The sequence below is a fragment of the Solanum lycopersicum genome, chromosome 11 (genome assembly GCF_036512215.1).
Source record: "Solanum lycopersicum chromosome 11, SLM_r2.1".
In the NCBI taxonomy this organism is placed as follows: domain Eukaryota; kingdom Viridiplantae; phylum Streptophyta; class Magnoliopsida; order Solanales; family Solanaceae; genus Solanum; species Solanum lycopersicum.
The window spans coordinates 3,956,375-3,982,190 of NC_090810.1; the positions used below are offsets into that span (position 1 = coordinate 3,956,375).

At 32.6% G+C, this 25,816-nt stretch overlaps 2 protein-coding genes across 2 annotated transcripts; both read left to right on the forward strand.

The window, feature by feature from the left end:
• Nucleotides 1-5,692: 5,692 nt before the first annotated feature.
• LOC101263963 (bifunctional riboflavin biosynthesis protein RIBA 1, chloroplastic-like) lies at nt 5,693-13,364 on the forward strand. Its single transcript, XM_004250073.5, has 7 exons — nt 5,693-5,918; nt 8,156-8,534; nt 8,640-8,861; nt 10,106-10,428; nt 11,565-11,694; nt 11,978-12,274; nt 12,810-13,364. The coding sequence occupies exons 1-7, from the start codon at nt 5,878-5,880 to the stop codon at nt 13,071-13,073; spliced, it is 1,656 nt and encodes a 551-aa protein (XP_004250121.1). The 5' UTR covers nt 5,693-5,877; the 3' UTR covers nt 13,074-13,364.
• A 4,831-nt stretch (nt 13,365-18,195) lies between these two features.
• LOC101260893 (ATP-dependent RNA helicase DEAH11, chloroplastic-like) lies at nt 18,196-25,557 on the forward strand. Its single transcript, XM_004250468.5, has 3 exons — nt 18,196-19,386; nt 20,625-23,754; nt 24,242-25,557. The coding sequence occupies exons 1-3, from the start codon at nt 18,610-18,612 to the stop codon at nt 25,450-25,452; spliced, it is 5,118 nt and encodes a 1,705-aa protein (XP_004250516.1). The 5' UTR covers nt 18,196-18,609; the 3' UTR covers nt 25,453-25,557.
• The last annotated feature ends 259 nt before the right edge of the window (nt 25,558-25,816 follow it).

Below are 25,816 nucleotides of genomic sequence, written 5' to 3' on the forward strand. Positions count from 1 at the left end.
ATTTTGATCTGCTGATGTGGCGTCCTCCAATGGCCAGCATTTGCCAATATCTATTTTTATCTTTTTCTGATTTATTTTTTATTTTTATCTCAAAACAAATACATAAATGAGTAAAAACATCACACTAAATATTATAGCTAATTACTTGCTCAGTTATAGCCCAAAAAATGCAGTCCAACCCATTTAAAACTCAGCCCACTAACATCACATTAATTACCCAAATTAAATAGATTTTAAATCAATTTTTTTTAAAAATTACTCACTCCTCAAATTTGAAATTGTTATAAAAAATTATTTGTTGAATTGCTATCTTTAGACTTTATGGCAACATTTATTGTTATTTCAATTTAAAAACACATTATGATTTTGTTAAAATATTTATTACTTATTCAATCCATAAAAGTTATAGTTATATATAATATAAAATTATTTCTTTCATCTCCTTTATTCGTTCTTATATTTATTCTTTTCCTCTTTTACTTATTTTTACAATTTCATATTTATAACTTATACCTATTAAATTTCTACTTTTAATACTATCATTAACTCTTTTAATATTAAATTTTCATATTCATAACCCCCAAGTATTTAATTACAATATTTAAGACACTTTATGATATATTCTCAAATTTTACCTTTATAAATTCATAATGTGTTGTTTGTTCTCTCCATGTAAATCAAGATTTTTTTTTATTTCATTGTTAATCTTTATATTATTGTAGGATCGAATTTATTTTGTGGCATAACTCAACAAAGAAGGCTCTTGGATGTTAGTTTGTCAAAAGGGATGTCGGATAAGAGTAACAAAAATTGTGCATTGATTATACATTATTATTTTTATGTATTTTCTTATGATTAAGGTCCTAAGGAACTAAGAAAGATAGATGTGTTGTGTGTTCTCTCCATGTAACTCAAGATTATTTTTTTTATTTCATTGTTAATATTTATAAATATTATTATTATTATAGGATCACATTCATCTTTTAGCATAACTCGATGAAGAAGACTTTTAAATGTTGATTAGTCTGTCAAAAAGGATGTTGGACAAAAGTTCAAAAAAACTGTGCATCGATCTATATTTCTATTTTTCATTTATTTTCTTGTGATTAAGGTTAAGGAAGATGTTTCATTTAATTTCTTTGGATTGAGTTTTCATTATTTCTACTCATGACTATTCTTTTCACTTCATATTTGAAGTAGTGTTTTGTTAATATTATTATTATTATTATTATTACTATTATTATTATTATTATTATTATTATTATTATTATTATCAAATTCTTATGCTTGACTCGGTGAAGAAGACTCTTGTTGTTGATTAGTTTGTCGAATGTTTTAAATTTCTATATTAATTTATATTATTCTTTTCGCTATGTTCTTTTGATTAAAGTCATAAAAAGATGTGTGCATTATGTTTTTTTTCATGAATTTTATTATGTTTGAAGTTTTATGAACTTTTTATTGTCACAAATATGTACCTTTGTTAGATACAAATTAGTTATTGTAATTTTGTCTAGAATATGATAAAAACTCACCTATGTTCAAAATTTTTTAGAAAATATTGATCTCATAATTGAAGATTTTGTAAATTTTTTAGTCAAAATTGTTCTCTTTTTGCTTTGGTTTACTTATATGTTAATTGCGTTCCATGCAAATATTTTGTAATATTAAATACTTGTATTTGATATACTATGAAAATCATATTTTGTAACTCTTTTGAAGTATAATTAAATATAGATCAAAATAAATAAAATAGTGAATATAAATATTTAATATACATTTTATGAAATTTAAAAATAGGACAAACATATATGCCAAAAAAGTTTATTCATGCATTTGATAAATTAATTTATTTTTATTAAGTATGTATCTTTTGAAAATTTAAAATAAAAGATGAATACAAATGACTAAGTAAGTTGATTTGATTTTTAATATATTTTTTAAAAATAAAACACAAAATTTTGTACATAAAAATTTTCCATATGAATTGAGTAAATAAACACAAAAGTATGATTAAAATTTTAAATTATTTTAATATACTAAGTAATGAATATATATCTTAGGGTGTTCATGTATTAATTTTATATAGAAAGAGGTGCAATCATTGATTTGAGAATGCAAGAAATATTTGAAATGAAACATATTATCAGAGTATTCAATTTAATTAACTTTTAAATTTTATTATTCTATACACATAATATGTGAAGATGTTTATTATCTATCAAATATTTTTACGTAGTTTATGTGAATCTTTTATCTTTATATTTCATATAAAAGATATAGATTAAAATATAGTAAACGAGTTAATAATTTTTTTGAAAAAACATATTCTCATTCGAGGTTGCTTATATTGAAATTTAATAGCGTAACATTTTGGATAACATCCTTAAAAAACAAATTTGACAAATGATAACAATTATCTTTGATATAGGTGCAGCTAAAGAATCTAAAATACCAATAGATCTGATTCATGCAAAAATCATACAAATTTAAATAGTATATTTGAAAAAAGGAACAAAAACGATTGAAAAATGAAATATTCAAATGAGTTTTATCATATCAATATGAAAAAGGATAACAAGATGTGTAGATGTATTTTATTAGTATTTTTCAGTTATTTATAATATAATTCTTATGTACTCAAGAAAAAAATTACATCGGAGTATATGTTGTAATATAAAGATTCAAAATCATTGATATTCCAATAAAATGTAGAAAGTGACATATTAACTACATGTCCAAACAAAAAAAATTACTAAGAAAATATATATTGACATTTGACATATTGATTAATAATGTACTATCCCTCATTTAATAGATTATAGATGTTAAATTTGTTAAGTTTCATTTCAATCGTCATCTAAAAACGATATTCATAATTAAGATATAAGTAAAAAAAATAAAGTGATAATATTACGTTTGAAAATAAAGAGAGCTATAGAATTAATTAAAAAAAGTAATCCTTTAATATTTATTTTAAAGACCGCGCGAAGCGCGGCCAAATTCCCTAGTAAGAATAGAATCAATAGCATTTTGATCACAATAATAAATTATACTTCTATTTTTAATTAGAATACCAGTTATTATAGAATTAATTACCTAAATAGTCATTCAAGTTCACCGCACTTCTTCAAAATAGCTATGAAATATCTCTTTCATAAAAGAAAGAGGTGATATATGAAAAAATCTTTTTAAGTTAATATCTCAAATGGTCACTCAATTTTCATTATAGTTCACTTAGAAAGTCACTCAACTTAGAGTAGTTTACTTGAAAAGTCACTCAACTTTATTTTATAACTCAAAAGTCATTTAATTATAAGTATTTTATTAAGAAAGTCACTCAACTATGATATTTTACGTAGAAAGTCACTTGACTAATTTAAATATTTTTAAATTAAATTTTATTAAAATACAATTTTATTTTAAACTTATTTTAAAAAAAATTAATAAGATGCCCTTAATTATTTTTATTAAATTTTTTTAAATATATATGTTTTTGAACTATTTTGTAATGACCCGTGAGGTTATTTTTGGAAAATTTAAATTATTCGTATAACTTGAGTTAATTTATTTATGAGTAATTGTAGAAAAAAAAATTAAACACGTGTTTTGCTGATCTTGTGATTGTTTCTCTGTGAAGCTTGTGACTGTGGAATATTGAGTTGTTATTGAGAATGTGTAAACTGATAGAGCGTGATTATTGAGTTATGTGTTTGGTAAACTGTAAACTGTTAGGCTGTAGCGTGGAGGTTTAGATAGGGTGTAAGGAGTACCCGTATTTTGTTCACTTAACTTGTGTTTAGAGGTTTGCTTGTTGGATACCGCGTGGTTTGGTACTTACCCCTTGCTTCTACAAATTTTTGTAGGATACGAGCCTGGATCTTCGTGATACCTGTCATTCTTTTCGTTTCCGAGGCATCTTGTGGAGGATTGTGAGGTAGCTGCTTGTCATCTCAACGAACTTTCCTACTCCAGTTTATGACTTTGTTTTTACTTGAAAAACAACTTCATGTTAGACTCCTATTTTATTTCAATTCTAATATTTACATTAGAGACTTGTGCACGTGACAACCTGATTTTGGGGATTGAATTAATATGACTTGGTTTCATAATAGGAATAGTAGTTGGATTGTCATTTACTTCCGCACTTTGTTAGATATTTGGTTTTATGCTGACTTGTCTTGGTGGGATAAGACGAGTGCCATCACACCTATTTTTGGGTCGTGACATATTTTTTTTTAAAAAAATAATAAGATTGCTACAGTGTTTTTTTAAAAAGATTCTTAACTTCTTGATTCCAACCTTTTCTAAAAAAACAAAAGAAAATTAGAGTCGTGCTAGAATTAGACTATTATGTTAATTAGAATTATATTTCGTCTAAAATTATATTATGATTTACAACTAGGATTGGATCATTTATAATTATAGTAGTATAATTTACAACTTGGATTAGATCATTTATAATTATAGTAGTAATAATATGTATTGTTCTATAATCCTAAATCATAATATAATTCTAAACGAAATATAATCCTAGTTAACATAAATAGTCTAATTTTAGCGCAACTTTAATTCTTCAGCAATACTATAAATTCGCCAGTCAGCTCCGTTGGACATGTTCCAATCATAATCTTCCTTTTTCTTAAACACTAAGTATCAACGATTTTGAACTATAACATTTATGTAACTTGAGTTTAAACCATTAATTGAGATTTGTTGTTCCTTTGGATGACATGATTAAAATTTGCACATTTTCGTACACATTTACATACAAATGTAAATATATATTGAATTTCAATCGAATATTCAAGTATCATAACATTCACTTCAATTTAAATAAATTTACGTATATTGGTTGGGATAAAGCTGGCTAGCTAACCATCATTGTTGGTGGCTAACCTATGACCATATAATTGGGCGTTGAAAATAGTATTTGAATTGTATTTATAAATTTACATAACTAATACGTATATTCAAGGGAAAAGGGTCTGATATACCCCTTAACTTTGTCATTTAGAGTTGATATACCCCTCGTTATAAAAATGGCTCATATATGGCCATACTTGTAAACAAATGGCTCACATATACCTTTTTCCTCTAACGGAAATGAAAAAAATAATAATTTTTTTTCTAAAAAATATAATTTCATATGATTAAATTTAATCCTCGTCAAACATATTTTTTTTGATTTTTTTTGTTTCAATGACTAATTTATAATTATTATTTTGATAATCAAATTTATTTATGTTTCACTAATATTCTTGAAAAACTTATTGTAGATGATCAAATTTTTTCTTCGAATACAAAATTAAATTACAATACACACAAAAAATTAGTTTAAATTTTTTTTCTTTAAACTAAGGAATGAAAGAAAAAAACAAAATAAGAATAACAAACTCAAATAATTATAATAAAAGAAGTCAAAAATAATTTTTTGAAAAAAATTAAAAGTAACAAATATAAATTTAAAACTATTTTTTTAACTTCCGTTAAATGAAAGGGTATATGTGAACCATTTTGTAACGACAGAAATACATGTAAGCCGTTTGTATAACGGTAAAGACATATATGAGCTACTTTTTTAACGACTGTATAAGCTTTAAATGACAAAGTTGAGGGTATATCAGATCTTTTTCCCTATATTCAATAATAATAATTTGTCTATATATACTTCAACCGACTATGAAACGATGCTAAAATCATCTTAATCCAACGGTTCATATTCAAAGTCCTCATGATCCCTAAACAGTGGCCTTTAACAGCTCCATTGAGCATCTTCTCGTAGCTGCTTTTTTTTATCCACAACATCTTTTTAAGCTTTCTTCAATTTCATCAAAGATTATATAACTTTTATACTCAAATTGGGTCAGCATAATAATGGCTTCAATTCAAAATTCAATGGTTTTTTCTCATTTGAGGTGAGTTTTCTTGAACACCCTTTTCTTTTTATTGCTTGAAAATAGCAAAGATCACTAGAAATTTGGTTAATTTTTGCCATTTTCTCTGACCCCATTTCATTTTAGTTTCCAGAATTTTGTAAAGTTTGTTCCTTTTTAGGTTGTGTGTAGTGGATTTTAGGAACATCTTAGACGTTATTTTGGGGTGTGTGAAAATTTGCTTGCTTTGGGTAGTGTGTTTTCGTAGAAAATTGTGATTAAAAAAGTTGGAGTCTTTTGGGGTGTGAGTATAAGATTAGCGAAATACTCCCTCCGTTTCATTTTAAGTTTCACTTTAGGTCTTTTCACGTCCATTAAGAAAAACAATGTTTAATTTAGTGCTTATATTGGAAATTGTGATTGAAAAGTTGGAATCTTTTGGGATGGGTACAAGATTAACGAAATATTCCCTCCATTCCATTTTAAGTGTCACTTTTAATTCTTTTCACGATCATTTACAAAAACAATGTTTAGTGTAGTGCTTATGTAGAAAATTGTGATTAAAAAAGTTGGAATCTTTTGGTGTGTGAGTACGAGATTAGCGAAATACTCCCTTTGTCCCATTTTAAGTTCCACTTTAGCTCTTTTCACGTCTACTAAAGAAACAATGTCTAATGAGTGCTTATGTAGAAAATTTTGATTAAAAAAGTTGGAATCTTTTAGGGTGTGAGTACAAGATCAGCAAAATACTTCCTTCGCCCCATTTTAAGTATCACTTTAGCTCTGTTCACGCTCATTAAAAAAAATAATGTTTAGTGTAGTGCTTATGTAGAAAATTTTGATTAAAAAAGTTGGAGTATTTTGGGGTGTCAGTACAAGATTAGTGAAATGCTCATTCCGTCCCATTTGAAGTGTCACTTTAGCTCTTTTCACTCCCATTAAGAAAAACAATGTATAGTGTAGTGTTAAGAAGAACTATACTTTGATGCTTAAGGGTATAGTTGGAAATAATTGACAACTTTAATCTGAAATTCCTAAAGTAACAATTCTTTTGAGCTAAAGCGACAATTAAAATGGGACGGAGGGAGTACATATTTAGATGGTACCAATATATTTTTAGTTTAAGAAACCAAGGCAGACAAAATTATGTATGCTATTGAATAAAATAAGAGGATAGGATTTATTTGTTTATTGAAGTAGACATGGTTTGAATGTAATATAACAGGAATTCTTTCTAATTCTATAATGCTGTAAGTATTCTCTGAGCTATTGTTGATGCAAATTATAAATGAAAATCTTGTTTTTATATTGTTTTGTTAATGTTATCAAAGCAATATTTGTAGAAAAGCTTCAAAGGTCTCTTGGGTTTTGAGCGCAAAGTGTAGTTAAAAGCGCCTTAGTGTAGAAAGGCGTGAATGTATTATGTGTGCGTGTGTATATACATATAAGTTATTAGACTTGATTATTGCTTGAATCTTACACTTAAGCGCTGATTAAGCTAAGCAAAGCGCCAATCCCATGTTGTACAGAGCTTTCTTAAATTGATCTTCTTTTACAATGAAAAAAGAGACCCTGAATGAACATATCTATATAACTGAGGACAAAATTTATCTCATCAGAAATCCCAAACTTGCATTCTCTGAATGATCATTGCAACTTTTAGCTCCAATAGTTTTTCCCGTTACCCTTGTGCGCACTCAAAGAGTAGCGGCTGCGTGTTCTCTTGTCATAATGAAATTTGTTTCCCCGTTACATTGTTTTATGCGGTGCTTATATGGAAATTGTTTACTTGATGAATGAAAAAAAGTAATAGTTTCATAAGTTACCCTTCGTGGTGGCCCAGTGGTTTGAGCTTGGGACTTCCATGTTGGAGGTCTCAAGTTCGAAACCCCTTGCCAGTGAAAGCAAGGGATTTGCCTTCTGGGTCGAGCTCGTCGCACTAGGCTTGCCTAGTACGGGTTACCTCTCCTATGTGGTTTGCGAGCAATTACATAGGAGCGGGGTTTTACTCTGTGGCACCCAAAAAAGGTAGCGGCTGCGGGTTTCCCTTGTCGTAAAAAAAGAAGTAATAGTTTCATAAGTTGCTCAGGAATGTGTGGACTTGACTAGTCAATTTATGAGCATATATTGGTATGGATGAAGTTACACGAATGGGTGTCTCTTCCTAGAATATTTCAGCTCATATAACAAGTCAAGCATTTTACTCCTCTTGCTTGCCATCTTGTCTTCTAATATAAGGATTAACGCGTAATTGTTTTTCATGTTCTCTTTCTTATTAGATCCGACCATGGTCTGTATTTCATCAATCCAACAACGACAAACTATAAATCAGATTTGTCCTCGCTAAGTTTTACTAGAAAGTTTCCCTTCAGCTTCAAAAGTGGAAGAGGATTACTACGGGCTACATTATTATCAGGAGAAGATGATATTTTGTCTTGTTTTAACAACCAAGGTGCAGAAAGAGGTTCTTTTGTTAATCATGGAGCCGAACAAACTATAATTAAGCAACAACCTGGTGAAACAGCTTTTGAAACACCTGCTACCGTAATAACTCCAAACAGTGGGTTTCTCTCTGGTGTTGATGAATTTGACTTGGATCATGCCGTTGAAGGATTCTCTTCTATTCCGGAAGCTATTGAGGATATTCGTCAGGGCAAGGTTTGTTTTCTCCTAAGATGTGGACTTCCTTTGTTGTGTACATTTTCTATACAAGTCGAAACTTGTACTTTCGTTTCTTTTAGTAATTTGGAAAAAGACTTGCAGATGGTAATTGTCGTAGATGATGAAGACCGAGAAAATGAGGGTGATTTAATAATGGCAGCACAATTGGTGACACCTGAAGCAATGGCCTTCATTGTAAAACATGGAACTGGAATTGTGTGCGTGAGTATGAAAGGTGAAGATCTAGACAGGCTTCAACTTCCACTAATGGTGCCACCAAAGGAAAATGAGGAGAAACTCAGTACTGCTTTCACTGTGTCTGTGGTATGTCCACTACTTTTTCTTTATACACCTAGACTATGTCTCTTGAACTCTTCAGAAACGTAATAGTGCGTGTCTGATCCTCCAAAAGTAGTGCATTTTTGGAGGATCTGTCATGGGTATGGCAACAATTTTGGAGAGTCCGAGCAACTTAGCTTCTAGAAGCTACTATTCGGCTTGAGAATTTTTTTTTACTGTAGATCATGATTAGATTCCTCAAGACAGATCTTTTGGTAAAAATGAGATGCGGATTGTGTGTGGTGATATTCATTAGGATCTATTGTTGCCCTTGAGCTGGTCCAAAAACAATTCTTGTCATATATCCATATTGGATACATAATAGAGAAAATCATCGATAGGTTTTGTTGAGTATATTTGTGATCCGAACTGCCTTTTCTATGCAAGAGGATTGATTGATCTCAGAAGTGAATATCTATCTGAAAGGGATTACTTTGAGGCACACATACATCAAGAAACATACCCAGTATAATCCAACAATGTGGGGTCTGAGCAGGGTAGAGAAGCAGTTTCAGATAGACCCTCGGCTCAAGGTGAGAAGAAAAAGAAGCAGTAATAACAAACAGTAACAACAACAGGATAGTAAGATAAACAAAGTGAAAGAAACAATCAGGTAATTCTGCGATCAAAGAATAAGCAAACATAGAACGAATACTGATACTTCTTATACAGTAAGGATATACACTCTGCAACCTACTAACCCTCTACCCTGATACTCGTTTCTACACCTTCCTATCAAGGAGAAATACACATACATCATATTCATTTTATTGGCTTGCTAGGACAAAACCTAGGGGATCTACTATTTAATTACCTTCATCCACATTTGTTACAACTCTCTTTTAATGTTTGCTTAAGTGCCCAATGCCAACACTCATCTGAGCTAAGTCTTGTGCACTGAACTTTTCTTCAATATGTCAAATAGGTATGGAACTTGATCAGGGTCTCACAGTTTGTGCATAAGCATTTTAAGAGATTTTCTCAATCTATTGTTCATAGTCCTTCAAATAATGATCGAGAGGAGTTGTTTTTCCAATCATATCACTTTGCTTTTGAGCCGTCAAAAAAACTTTTGTTGACTTGTCATGACTGATATTTGTAATTTGGTTGGATTCGCTCTGTGTTCAGAAGTCGAGCATATACTATTAGGACATGTTGCTCTGACAGTTGTTTAGTGCCCACAACTCAAGTATTCTCAGCCATTGACACCAATTAGTTGGATCTGATAGGATGCAAAATATGGTACCACAACAGGTGTATCTGCACATGATAGGGCAAAAACAGTTTTGGCTCTAGCATCTGCTGATTCAAAACCCGAGGATTTCAATCGACCTGGACACATTTTCCCACTCAAGTATAGAGAAGGAGGGGTGCTAAAAAGAGCTGGCCATACTGAAGCTTCTGTTGATCTTGCTGTATTGGCTGGGCTGGACCCTGTTGCTGTTCTTTGTGAAATTGTGGATGATGATGGTTCCATGGCCAGGTTGCCTAGGCTTCGTCAATTTGCTGAGGCTGAGAACTTAAAGATTGTATCCATTGCCGATTTGATCAGGTAACGACTTGGATAAATATATAATAACATTAACAGCTTTCACAGTTTTAACACTAATAATCCTGCGCTTGATAAAAAATAAATTAAGCTAATAATCCTGCATAACATCCCTCTGACATGTCAAAGAGGAAATTGATGATTCTTTTAGATGCTGCTGATTTAGAGAAATGGATGCATTTCAAAAAAGTTAAATTCAAATGAGATTGTACTCATGAAGGCAACCTAAAATCCTTATGATTAATATTCTGGTTATTAACATATCAGCTCGTCCAAGAAACCTCCAACCATCAAAAAAAGTGAAAAGAAAACCCCCGTCAAGGAAGAATGACACAATTCAAAGCACAAGGGTCAACCAGTCTGATTTTCAAAGTTAATTCTGGACATTGGTTTATTGGTTCGTTTCCCTGAACACAACTAGAATATTCCAGAATTTTGCAAAAAGAAAAAGTTCTTTAAAAACTTTTTAGGAAAATCGCTCTTTAGGAAAAAGTGGTATCTGTCCTAGGAGTGATCGTCTTATAGTTGTAGATTTGACTGAAGGTACTGTCTTATAAAATGGGACTAAGGGGAGTACCCATTATTGCAAGTTATAATCCCTTTAGCAAGATAGAAAATGGATAACTCTCACGTGCTCCTTTAGTATGAAAGACACTGTTTTCTTTATTGCTTGGTGTTTGGTTATGCCAATTCTTTTAGACTGGGAAGATTCCGAGTGGATGAGAATTGCTCTGATTGTCATTTCCCTTTGCAGAATTACATAAAATGGGTATTTCTAATGTCAGGATTGGCTTATCCTCAATTGCAATGATTCTGAATCTTTGACTTATATTATGAGTTGACAATATTCATTCTGCACAGCTGTCAACATGAGCAATGACAAACACGGTTGAAAGGACAATATGATGGTTTTTGAATTGCAAATCAAATAGGCTTTGTAGGTCATGCATAAACTGGACAAGTCTAAACCTTTCCAGTTTCCTGAAGTATACTAGTAGTTGTTCTTAAGATAACAAGACTAACCACTTGTTCATGAATATCTACTTTCAGAGAGTACTTTGTAAAGCCAACTATTACTTATTTGTGTCCCGATTAGTCTTGCGTCAAATGAGAAGTATGACCTCTGTATCCTTTGGCAGGTATAGAAGGAAAAGAGAGAAACTGGTAGATCTCGCTGCTGCTGCACCTATACCAACAACGTGGGGACCTTTTAAAGCGTACTGTTTTAAGTCTGTCTTGGACGGAATTGAACATATTGCCATGGTCAAAGTAAGCAAAGTTGTGATCAGAGGGCTGAATAAACTTACTTCTTTCATATTCTATGTGGATATATCTCTCTTTAGATGATGATTATCCTTAACTCAAAAAAATATCTCTCTTTAGATGATCTTATAGTTCTGACCATAATCACTAACTTTTTCTATAATTCCGTCTACTCCATTTCTTTAACTAATCTTGGAAAAATTGTAATTTTGTGAATACATGATTTGTTTAAATAGGGAGTGTCCGTCTAATTATTCTTGACAATCATGACAAGGTTCTATTTCAATAGGGTGATATCGGAGATGGGAAAGATGTCCTTGTCAGAGTACACTCGGAGTGTCTCACTGGTGACATATTTGGGTCAGCCCGATGTGACTGTGGTAAGCAGTTAGCGCTTGCAATGAACCAAATTGAACAAGCTGGAAGGGGTGTGTTAGTATATCTCCGCGGGCATGAAGGAAGGGGAATAGGTTTGGGACATAAACTTCGTGCTTACATCCTGCAAGATGATGGGCATGACACGGTTGAAGCTAATGAAGAGCTGGGACTACCAGTTGATTCACGCGAGTATGGCATTGGCGCACAGGTATTGTCTGCAAAGCTAGTTATCGTTTTTCTTGATTGTAAAACTACACTTCTAACATCTTTATCAGTCCTTCTTGATCTTAGTGTTTCTTTAACAAGGTTTGATCATATATATACAGCGTGTGTGTGCTGGAGATATGCAATTGCCCTTTATATTTCTATAGTAAATTGTTGATTTGATCCCTGAGCTATTAGCTCGTAAATATTTTGTTCCTTCAATGATATATGTAGCATTTCCGAATCTGCAAAAATTGTCGTCTAGTAGTGAAACAAATGTGAGTTTCTTAAGGTATATCTCAATAGCAACTTCCCTTAATCCTCATATGGAACTTCTCTTTCCATTTTACAACAACATACCCAATGCAATCCCTGTCTGGGGAGTGGAGAGGGTAGAGTATACGCAGATTTATCTCCCTATCTTGGGAGGTGATAGGTTGGTATTGATACACCCTCAGCTCAGCTCATTTCTTTCGATTTTCTGTTTGTGTTTCTGTTAACTTCAACAACTGAACATTAACCTGTTGATTTGATTTCAGATTCTACGAGATTTGGGTGTTCGTACAATGAAACTGATGACAAACAACCCCGCGAAGTATGTTGGGCTCAAAGGATATGGTCTGGCAATTTCAGGTAGAGTTCCCCTGTTGGCTCCTATAACTAGAGAAAATAAGAGGTACTTAGAGACCAAACGCGTGAAATTGGGGCACATATATGACTCCAATGACGATGCCAATGGCCACGTTAATAGTTCTGAAGTTGATAGAACGAGCCACGATGAGTTACATGACAACGCTGACTGAAAATCGTCTAAACAACCGCAGTGAAAAAACTGATTTGAGCATTTTCTAGTAGCCTGTTCCAAACATTTTTTTAGCTCTGTTGGATAAATGTACTTTTTTTCTTCTTCTTTTGCTCATGTAGAAGAGTTCAAGGGGGAAGTGATCACAAAAGTTTTGAAGAAACATTTGTGGTGTTGGTGAAGTTATCTCAAACTTGTTTGGGATCGAGTCGTAGTTAATTGGATAAAACTCTCTACAAACGGCCTATTTTCAATGCCAAATAGCCTCAAAGCAGGCAAACTTTTCATTTTATCGATTTTCGTGTGCTATAGTCTACCATTTTTTTTGGTGATTCAAAATTTCGAGATGATTTTTGCCAAAAATTTACACGGGCGTTCCTTAAGACCTTACATATGGAGTCAGTTGGTCATCAAGGCCAAAACGGTCCATTTTCAAGGTCAAACGAGCTAGAGCAGACAAATTCCTATTTTTTCGATTTTCGTGTTTAATAGTTCGAAATTTCGAGATGATTTTTGCCAAAAAGTCATAATGAAAAGACGTATCGAATTGAATAGCAACCACTCTGTAAAATTTATTTTTAAGTTTTGACGACACATTTTTATCACACAACACATTGGATGTGAGCCTGTATTGTGGCGGTGATCGTATTGTTGGTAGTTCTTGTGATTGTGTTGGTTGGCTGTCTGAATTTTTATAATATTGGTGAGGGCTCGATTCTCTGTCTAGCAATTCTCTCCCTTCGTCAACTCACATGTTACAAATAAAATAATTAAGTTAAAACTACAAGTTCTAAAATCTCTTGGTGATTGTATCGTGTTTTTTCTTACGATTGACTTTTCCATTGTTGGTATTGTGTCGATACCTCATCAACTTGGTTGAGTATCTGAATTTTCACCATATTGGTGACTGGTGAGGGTTCGACTCTCATCTATATTATTTTGAACATAAGATAATAAACAGTAAAATATTATGATTTATGTGATGTTATCTTATTAAACACGATTTTTTTAAAAGAAAAATGATGATCTAAAATATGTCGTGGCATTGTGATTATAAAGTATTTTTTAATATAAAAACATAATTTTTTTTTAAAAAAAAAAGTATGTCAGGATACCCTACCTTTTAATGATTAATTACTTGAATTATTATGGGATTTGATTCACCTATAACTCTTTTTGTACGGCATATGGTATTTAATTTTTAAAATATTTTAAATTTAACTCTTTTTGTACGGCATATGGTATTTAAATTTTTAAATATTTTAACTTTAACCGCTAGCATAATTCTACTAAGCTATTAGAAGATATCTAACGTCTATACAATTTTCTACCGTATTTAACTCTTTTTTAGATTAAATTGTGATGTAAAATATCGATAAATTTAAATATAAAAATACTATAATACAATAATACTAAAGGATTATTTCAAAGAGGTGATACAATAATAATTCGCATTTTAGAAAAAGGGTGCATCTCAAGTGCTATAAACGATCTATTCTAAATATTAATTAAACTATTTTTAGAATTCAAGCTTATAATTTATAAATTACCTAAAAATATATTTATTCGACATTTTAAAATCAAGAAAAATTAATACTTTTAATTATAAGTAAACATATATTTATTTTTGTTTGAAGCTTCTATTTAACAATTCCAAAAAGTGATAAAAGCAAAAAAAAAAAAAAAAAGGTCCGAGATTGTTGGTAAAAGAGAAAAATTCCAATTACTTTAAAATATTAAATCCTTATCTTTAGTAACAGGACCAACATTTATTTATTTTAAAATATATTTTTAGAAAGAAGATGAACACACGTTTATCACACTATTTGTTACTTTATGTCATATATCATAATAGTATATACAAAATAAATTATAAAACTAGTCAGCAAAGTGATGTAATAAATAATTAAAGACAGTTTATTTTTGTATCTTTCTTGAAAAAATAGTTTAAGATGTTTGGTAAAAATTTCCTTCATTAATAATATACGTTGAACGGTTAATAATGATGTGTTGCAGTAAATAAAATTATTTTTTTAAAAGAAATTTTAGGTTTAACTTTTGAATATAAAAAATTCTTAGAAAGAAATATTTTCTCCTAAATAAAGTCTTATAAGACGTGTAATTTAAAATAATCAGACTTTAATATTAATATCGAACAACGAATTGTAAACGGAAAAATAAAAATGAACAAACATACTTTTTACCCACTACCAAATGCTTACCAACTGCCAAATTTGCACCTACTAGTTAGTTACAATAATAATAATCATTTAATTCTAAGACTAAATATATTTATTTTATTTTTAGAGAAGCGAAATACGTTTTCTTTTTAATTGCTTTATGTGTATATAATATTCATGACAGAGGAGAAGTTTATCGCGAAGGTGTATACGAATTTCATATTAAAATGATAAATTAATTATTGAGGTATATACTTGAGTATTAAGCGAATAATATTTTAATAGTTGAATCAGAATTATTATAATGTCGTCTCTTATTTCATGTATTATCCTCTTCAAAATTACTCTTTAAGTAATTGGTTATCATCTCTTGAAAAAAATCATTTTCTTGGAATTATATGATAATACACTTTTCGTATAGGAAATTTCGAAATACGAATGCACAAAAAATTAGAAAATCTTTCAACTAACAATAAAACTTGACCTCCAAGCAATTCCTTAAAAGATTTTAGTAAATTTTTTGTTTCTTAACTTCTACGTTACAAAAAATATCTTCAATGACGAATAATTAAAACTTTTTTAAATTTTATTCCAATTATTAGCTATCATAAAAAACGATTATTTCATGTGCATCGACATATCTGAATATGTTAATTCATAATAATGACTTTCAAATATATTCATAATATGTTAATTTATAGTAATGACTTTCAAATATGTTAATTATCTCAATATGTTAATTCATAATTGATCAATATATATGGAAAATTATGACGGTTAATTACTTGTATTATACACACACATGTAATTAACATGCTTACACATATTCGATGTATATCATTTCAATTTTAGTGCATAATAATGCTTCTAAATATCTTTATCAATTTTCAACGTTTCTGTAAATATTATCAACAAATTTTGAAATTCATTGTTTTTTATCCAACATTATCGATAAAATAGAAGATTACTTAATTGTGCTCTCTATAAAATAAGATTCGTCGTTCCTAATCTTTAATAGTTATATAATGTATCACTTTGTACTATTAATAAAGCTTTGAGATTCAATGCTCATATCCTCTAATGGCTATAAAATAGATCAATTTATACTATTCATAAAATCGAAATTCATCGTTGACTCTATGATGATTATAGAATAAAGAGAAAAAACATAAAAACACCATCAAAGTTATTTCGTATTTGCATAAATACACTTTAAAAGTTAAGGTGTCTTTATACAAATACAGTACAACTTTAATGATGTTTTATTATATTTTTTCTAAAATAAATCACATTATAATATTGATAAAAATCGAGATTTGCTTTGACCCTATAAGGACTATCAAAGAAGATCACTTATACTATTTGTGAAATTGAGATTAGCCAGTGTCCCTAAAACTATAAAATAAATGATTTTATACTACTCATAAAAAATGAGATTCGTCATTGACTCTATAATGGTTGTAAAATCGATCACCTTATATTGTCCATAAAAATTGAGAATGGACATTAACCCTCTAAAATTACAATATAATTCACTTTATACTATCCATAAAAGCAAAGAGTCGTCGTTGACCCTATAATGACTATACAATAAATCACTTTATACTATTTATAAAAATAGAAATTCGCCGTTGACCATATACCGTCTACAAAATAAATCACTTTATACTATCAATACAAGTCAAGATTCGTCATTGACCTATAATGACTAAAAATTAAATAACTTTATACTACAATAAAAATAGAAATTCGTTGTTGACCATTGTAAAACAATCACTCTATAGTATTCATTAAAATTGAGATTTGACGATCCTCAAACGGTATTGAATAAATCACTTTATACTATCATAAAAGTCAAAATTCGTCGTTGACCCTAGACTATAAAATAAATCACTTTATACTATTCATAAAAGTCAAGATTCGTCGATGACCCTATAATGATCTTAAAATCGATCACACGACATAAAAACTGAGATTGGACGCTGACCCTCTAGCAGTACAAAATAAATCACTTTATACTATCCATAAAAGTAAAGATTCGTCGTGAACCGTATAATGATTATAAAATACATCATTTTATTCTATCCATAAAAATTGAAATATAACAACTATAAAATAAATCACTTTATAGTATCTATAAAAATTGAGATTTATTGTTAACACCGTAACCTATCAAAATAGATTAGTTCATACTATTCATATATTTTGAGTATCGTCATTGACATCATAACAACTACACAAGTCAAGATTCACTAACCCTATAATGATCATCAAAATAAAACATTTTATACTATTTTTAAAAATTGAGAGTCATTGTTGACCATATAACAATTATGAAATAAAGTGTTTTACACCACTCATAAAATTAAGATTTATCGTGATCTTATAACGACTGTTAGCATAAATCATTGTATAGTGATCATAAAAATCGAATTATTATTGACCCTATAACAATTATAGAAAAAATCACTTCATACCATTCATAAGAATCGGGATTCATCGTTGATTCCATTACAATTGGAAGATTGACTAGTTTATACTATCCATAAAAAACGAAAATTGTTGTTGACCCTATAATGACTATAAAATAAAATCACTTTTTACCATCCATAAAAATCAGACATACCAATCATAAAATTGAGATCTATCATTGACGGATAACGGCTACAAAATAAAACACTTTATACAGTCCATAAAAATCAAGCGCCGCTGTCTTAAACCCTAAAAACGATTACAATCAGACATACCAATCATAAAAATTGAGATCTGTCGTTGACCTGATAACGGCTATAAAATAAAACACTTTATACAGTCCATAGAAATCAAGCGCCGCCGTCTCAAACCCTAAAAACACCCACAGTAAGACATATCAATCATTAAAATTGAGATCTTACGTTGACCTGATAACGGCTATAAAACAAAACGCTTTATACGGTCCATAAAAATCAAGCACCGCCGTCTCAAACCCTAGAAACAACTGCAAAAATAAAATACTTTACACTATAAATAAAACTCGAGACTCATTGTTTTCGACCCCGCTTCACCTTAATTGTTTTCTCTAATTCTTTTTCTCGTAAGAATTGGAGAGAACAAAGAAATTGAGGCTTCCCAATTCAAGTAAAACAAGGAGAAAAATTGAAACCAAACTTTTCAGCTTTCCCTGTTCACTGTTTTCCTCTCTGTTTGCTCTGTTTATCTACCTATACGTACAGATTATATACATATACATACACCCTTCTTCTCCTACTATTCGTCCCTTTCTTCCCCACCCACCCACCCACAGAGTTTCGCAGTCTTTTGATCAGTTGTCGGGTCACTCTGTTCTTCTGTGCAGACTTTTTTTCTTCTCTTTTTCCAATGCAAAAACGGGGTTCATACCCGGTGTTCCAATCGGGACATGGGTTTCACCGGAATTCGCCGGAATTTTCGAAACGAAGAATACCAAATTTCACAATCCAACTCCGGGCAACACCGGTGAACTGGAAACTGAACTGGCAACATCTGAACAGCTTGATAACAAAATTACCCTTCACCCCAGAAAACCCATCAGTTGTAGACTCAAGTTATATCGTAGGAACCCTATCGTATGTTGAATGGTGTCAAACATTAGAAGTTATGGTGAAGTTATGGGAGTTAAGGTTAAGTGGTGAGCATTGTTTTAACCCAATTTTAAAAGCAAAAGTTGAACTTCCATCTGATAAAGAAGAATTGAATGAGAGAATAGAAGGGGTTTTCTTGGAGAAACTGAATAGGTTAATCAATGGTGTTTTAGTACAAAAATGGCAGAAAAAATTGGGTTTTGTGATTGATGAGATTGGGAAAATTTCTTTGTTGTTGAAGAAACCAAACAGGATTGGTGTTTACCAGGAGCTATGTAAGAAAAAAAAGGGTATTGAAGGTGAAAGAGATTTGATATTATCAAGGATTGATGAATACAAGAATGGGATTAAATGTATCATTGATAATTTGGAGGATTCAAAGAATTATGAGGATGTTAAAGTGTTTGATTTTGGTGAAGGGATTGATTGGAATAGAATTCACTTTATCATGATGAGAGAATGTAGAAGGCTTGATGATGGATTACCAATTTATGGTTTTAGGCAGCAGATTCTTCAACAAATTCTTTCTCATCAGGTAAAATTTAATATCACTTACCAATTTAATCTGATCTTTTGTTTACTGATGATAGCTAGCTTTACCATAGATGTTGAGATTATAAAATTTTATTTCAGATATCAAGTTCCATGATTTAACTTCAAAAGGGTAAATTTTTATGTTTCGAGTTTCAACTTCAAAATCTACAGCCAAAAGGAACCCTTGATCAAGGTTTTTGCTTTGATAAAAGGATAACAAACTTACAATAGATTTTGAATATCGAAATATAAGTTTTGAATATCAAGTTCCAAAAATTACAACTTCAAAATCGATGACTATACGGGAGCTTATTATCAGTTAGTCTTGTGATTCTTTTTGCTTGTAATGGATTAATGAGCTTAAATATTTTGTCTGCAAGTAGGTGCAATGCATTTTGTTAGTAATCCTGTATGCATTTTTAGTATCACAGTAACAATTATGCTGATTTCCCCCCTTTTGGATAGACATATACCAATTGAAATTACAGCTATTTTCACTTGTCCGGGAAAAGTTTGCAGTTAATTTTTTTTTTAAAAAATGCACTTGAAAAATGTTGTACTGATAAAAAGACTTGTCTTTTTTGCCATTAATCCTCGTAACCACAAAAGCAACTTTAACTTTGAGTCGAGGCTTTTACCCGCATCTTAGTAAAAGGTTAACAAGCTTAAATATTAGCATTTACTTGTAAAAAGATGGATAAGTGAGCTCAAATATTTTTTTCTACAAGTCTTTGCAATACAATTTGCTAATACTCAAGTACATTTTATTAGTAGTACTGGTATAGTAACAAATATACTGTTTTTTTCTTCTATATAGATATATACCAATTGAAATTGCCACTATTATCACTTATCTAGCAGCTTCTGTTGATTTTTGTAAAAATTTTACTTGAACATTTGGTGATGGAGTTTTAAATTGCTTTTACTGATTAAGAGGAGCTAAAACTTGTGCTTAGATGATTTCATCTTGTTGTTTGCAGGAGCTAGAAGAATCCCCCCCCCCCCCCTCCCTCCCTGTATTATTGTTCTTAATTTAGTAATTTGATTATATCTTCATTAAAAATGTAATTTGAGTATACAAATATGTTATTCATAATTGACTTTTCAACAGTGGATGATTTTTATTATGAGCTTTTGTGTTTGTTTGTATGCATCCTTGGTGATTTGAATGGGATGATATCTCGTTTTTAGGGGCTCCATGTGTGATGTGATTAAATATTTTTGATGATTATGTTTTAGGTGACTGTTTTGGTTGGGGAGACTGGATCAGGAAAGAGTACACAATTAGTGCAATTCCTTGCTGATTCAGGAATAGCTGGCGATGGTTCTATAGTTTGTACTCAGCCTCGAAAACTTGCTGCCAACTCTTTAGCAAGTAGGGTTAGAGAGGAAAGCCAGGGGTGCTATGATGATTGTTCGATCTCCTGTAATCCACCACATTCATCCGATCAGCAGTTGGATTCAAAGGTGATTTTTATGACAGATCACTGCCTATTACAGCACTATATGGGCGACAAGAATTTGTCCAACATTTCATGCATCATAGTCGATGAGGCACATGAAAGAAGCCTTAACACCGATCTTCTTTTAGCGTTGATTAAGAAACTACTTCATCAGAGGTTTGATCTGAGGCTTATTATTATGTCTGCTACAGTTGATGCAAACCAGCTTGCAGGCTACTTCTTTGGTTGTGGAACTTTCCATGTGGCTGGTAGGACTTTTCCGGTTGATATAAAGTATGTACCCTGTGAAGATAACGCCCATTATGCTGTAGGTGCAATTGCCTCTTATGTCCACGATGTTATCAAGATGGTGACTGAGATTGATAGAACTGAGGGAGTGGGGGCTATTTTAGCCTTCTTGACATCTCAGAGTGAAGTTGAGTGGGCTTGTGAGCAGTTTAAAGCACCACTCGCCATTGCTTTACCTTTGCATGGCAAGTTATCCTATGATGACCAAAACCGAGTGTTTCTCTCCTATCCAGGGAAGAGAAAGGTTATATTCACCACCAATCTAGCTGAGACATCACTGACAATCCCTGGTGTCAAATATGTTGTTGATTCTGGCATGGTTAAAGAAAGCAGGTTTGAACCTGGCTCTGGCATGAATGTTCTCAGGATATGCAGTGTGAGCCAAAGTTCTGCTAACCAAAGAGCCGGTCGTGCAGGGAGAACTGAACCTGGAAAGTGTTTCAGGCTGTACTCTCAAAGTGATTTTGAGGATATGCCTCGTCATCAGGAACCTGAAATTCGGAAAGTTCATCTTGGTGTTGCAGTGCTGAGGATTCTTGCTTTAGGTATCAAGAATGTGCAGGATTTTGACTTTATTGATGCACCGAGCCCCAAAGCTATTGAGATGGCCACCAGAAATCTGGTTCAACTAGGAGCTGTTACACAAAGAGATGATGCATCATATGAATTAACTGAAGGAGGACTAAAACTGGTGAAGTTGGGTATTGAACCTCGGTTGGGAAAAATGATCCTTAGTTGCTTTGATCAACGTTTGGGTAAAGAAGGTGTTGTGCTTGCAGCCGTTATGGCAAATTCCAGCAGCATTTTCTGTAGGGTTGGTTCTGAAGGAGACAAGCTTAAATCTGATTGCCACAAGGTGCAATTTTGCCATCCAAGTGGGGACCTCTTTACTTTACTATCTGTTTACAGGGAATGGGAGATTGTGCCTAGGGAAAAGAAGAATAGCTGGTGTTGGGATAATAGTATCAATGCTAAATCCATGAGAAGATGCCATGAGACAGTGCTGGAAATGGAAGCCTGTCTTCAGAATGATCTCAATATGATCTTAGCCAGTTACTGGTGCTGGCATCCTCAAGTGCATAACAAGTGTGACGAAGTATTGCAAAGTATAATTCTTTCTTCACTTGCGGAAAATGTTGCTGTGTACTCAGGTTATGATCAGCTTGGTTATGAGGTTGCACTAACTGGGAAGTGTGTCCAACTACATCCTTCCTGTTCGCTTTTGAATTTTGGCCAACGACCACGTTGGGTAGTCTTTGGGGATGTCCTTGCATCAGCTAACGAGTATCTGGTCTGTGTTACTGCATTTGAGTTTAGTTCTCTTGTTAGCCTCACTCCTGCTCCTTTGTTTGATTTTCTGAAGATGGATGCACGAAAGTTAGAAAAAAAGGTTTTGACAGGCTTTGGAGTCTTGCTACTCAAAAGATTTTGTGGGAAATTTAACAGTAGCATTAATAATCTTGTCTCGCGCATTAGAACTTCTTGTAAGGATGAAAGAATAGGCATTCAAGTTAATGTTGATGAGAATGAGGTTCTTTTATATGCTTCTTCGAGAGATATGGAGTGTGTTACACTCCAGGTAAATGATGCTCTAGAGTATGAAAGTAAGCTGTTGCGGAACGAATGCTTAGAGAAATGTCTATTCAATGGAGGATCGGCCTCTGTTGCTCTCTTTGGAGCTGGAGCTGTGATAAAGCATTTGGAGCTTGAGAAGAGATGTTTGACTGTGGACATATTTCCTTCAAATGGAAATGCCATTGATGACAAGGAATTGCTGATGTGTTTGGAGAGAGCAACATCTGGTAATATTTGTATGGTGCACAAGTACTATAATATGGGCCAGGACAAAGTGGAGAACAAGTGGGGCACAGTAAAATTTCTTACCCCTGATGCTGCAGAACAGGCTACATCCTTAAATAAAGTGGAATTTAATGGTGGCTTTCTGAAAATGGTTCCATCCAGGAGCATAAATTGTAGTGATCAAAAAATGTTTCGCTCAGTTCTCAAAGCTAAAGTTTCTTGGCCTCGTAGGTACAGTAAAGGAGTAGGCTTTCTGAGATGTGATCCTATGGATGTTCCTTTAATTTTAGATGACCTCTCTGATCTTATGATTGGTGGAAATGTCATCCGTTGTGAGGCAAGCGATAAGAACCCTAATAACATAGTCATTGCTAGACTTGATAAGGACATGGCTGAGACAGAGATACTTGAGGTGTTAAGGGCAACAACAAATAGGAGAGTTCTGGATTTCTTCTTGGTGAGAGGAGATTCTGTAGAGGATCCTCCCATAGCTACTTGTGAAGAAGCACTTCGGAAAGAAATATCTCCCTTCATGCCTAAAAAGGTTCCATTTGTTAACTCTGTTCGTGTCCAGGTGTTCCAGCCGAAACTAACTGAGTATTTCGCAAAAGCAACTATAACATTTGATGGATCTCTTCATCTTGAAGCAGCCAAGGCCTTGGAGCAAATCGACGGCATGGTTTTGCCCGGATGCCTTCCCTGGCAGAAAATAAGATGTGAGCGACTGTTTCACAGCTCTGTTTCCTGTCCTGCAGCAGTTTATCATGTCATCAGGAACCAGCTGGATTTTTTACTTGCTAGCCTCCGCCAAAGAAAGGGTATCTTGTGCTTACTTTTTTTAATATATCTTCTTTACAATTACGTCTGTGTCAAACTAGGTTGCTTAAGCGAAGTGCCGGATTTTGTTTTAAACTGAACCTGAAATGTTCTGGTCTATATGCTCGGTTTGTTGGCTACTTTATAAATTGTTGTTCACATTCCTATAGCACTGTTTTAAATCTTATTTGTGTTCCTCAGATTGTTGGTTAATGTGAAACTCTGTTGTCTTTTATCTCGAAAATTCTCCAAAGATAAAAGATGGGCTTGTTGATTATGCTCTCTATTTTTGTGTTGGTTGATTGAGGGAGGAGAAAAATTAGAGAATCCATAAGGGTTAGTGAGGGGATTCTTCTGCAACCTTTCGAGTCTCTTCAATGTTATTTATAGTTTAAGAAGTGACTCTTATTTCAGAAGAAAATTTTTTTCAGTAGTTGTATATGGATTTATTTAATTGGTAGCTGAGTGAAACTTGTGATTGTCTTGCAGTTGGAAAATGCGAGCTACAGAGAAATGATAACGGTTCCTATACAGTTAGGATATCTGCTACTGCCACCAAAGTTGTGGCAGATTTGAGAAGGCCACTGGAGCAACTTATGAAAGGCAAGATTGTAGATCACGTGGACATTACTCCGAAGGTTGTTCGACTTCTGTTCTCTCGGGAAGGAAACAACATTATGAGGACAATTCAACGGGAGACAGGAACCTATATTTATTTTGACAAGCATAGCTTGCTTGTTAGTATATTTGGTTCTTTAGACAACGTTGATAGGGCTCGACAGAGATTTATCGATTCCCTTCTGGCGCTACATGAAAATAAACAACTTGAGGTGCATCTTCGTGGAGGACATTTGCCTCATGACCTGATGAAAAGAGTTGTTCAGACATTTGGACCAGACCTTAGTGCGCTTAAAGAAAAGGTGCCTGGGGCAGAGTTCTCTCTGAACACAAAGCGCCATTGCATCTATATGAATGGTACAAAAGATATGAAGCAAAATGTTGAGGACATAATCTCTGAAATTGCTCAAAGAAGTTTTCCAACTCAAACGACAGGAGATGATGCTGACTGTCCTGTTTGCTTGTGTGGACTGGAGGATCCTTATAAACTTGAAGCTTGCTGCCATCTATTCTGTCGGACATGCTTGCTAGAGCAGTGCGAGTCTGCAATCAAAAGCCGGGAAGGTTTCCCCATATGCTGTCTTCATCAAGGTTGTGCGGAACCCATATTGCTTGCTGATTTGAAGTCTTTATTGTCAATTGAGAAGTTGGAAGAACTTTTCAGGGCTTCTTTGGGGGCTTTTGTGGCAGCCAATGGGAGTACCTACCGCTTTTGCCCCTCACCAGACTGCCCTTCAGTTTATCGCATTGCAGATCCCGATATGGTTGGTGCACCTTTTGCCTGTGGTGCATGCTATGTGGAGACATGTACGAGTTGCCACATGGAGTATCATCCTTACCTCTCATGTGAGATGTACCAGAAAGTTAAAAACGACCCAGATTGCTCTCTAGAGGAATGGTCCAAGGGGAAAGAGAACGTAAAGAAATGTCCCGTTTGCAGATGTACAATTGAGAAGGTGGATGGCTGCAATCATATCGAGTGTAAGTGTGGGAATCATGTTTGCTGGGTTTGCTTGCGCTTCTTTGACACCAGTGATAATTGCTATGATCATTTGAGGTCTGTTCACCGATCCATTACATGAGAAATAGGAACCGTAGTTTATGTAAGCGTGTTCATGTAACATATTTGCACCGAGCATGTAATCAAGAGCTTTTTATGTCTATACATATCTATGTTTGTGTCTTCACGACCCTTTTCTTTTCTATAGTTAAATGTCTCTATTACAAATTGTACAAGGTTTCTGTCTAATTTTGTGGCATTTGGTTAATTCTGTATATACAACATGACTGATAAAGCTAACCTTCTCAACTGCAAAACAATGTGGATGTGAGAAGGAAAAGCAATTCAGAATATGAGAAAATAGAAACAAAAAAGATGAACAAGTCTGGCATAGCCCAAGCCAATGACACGTATTGTCTGCTTTGATATCGTGTGCCTTTTTTTGA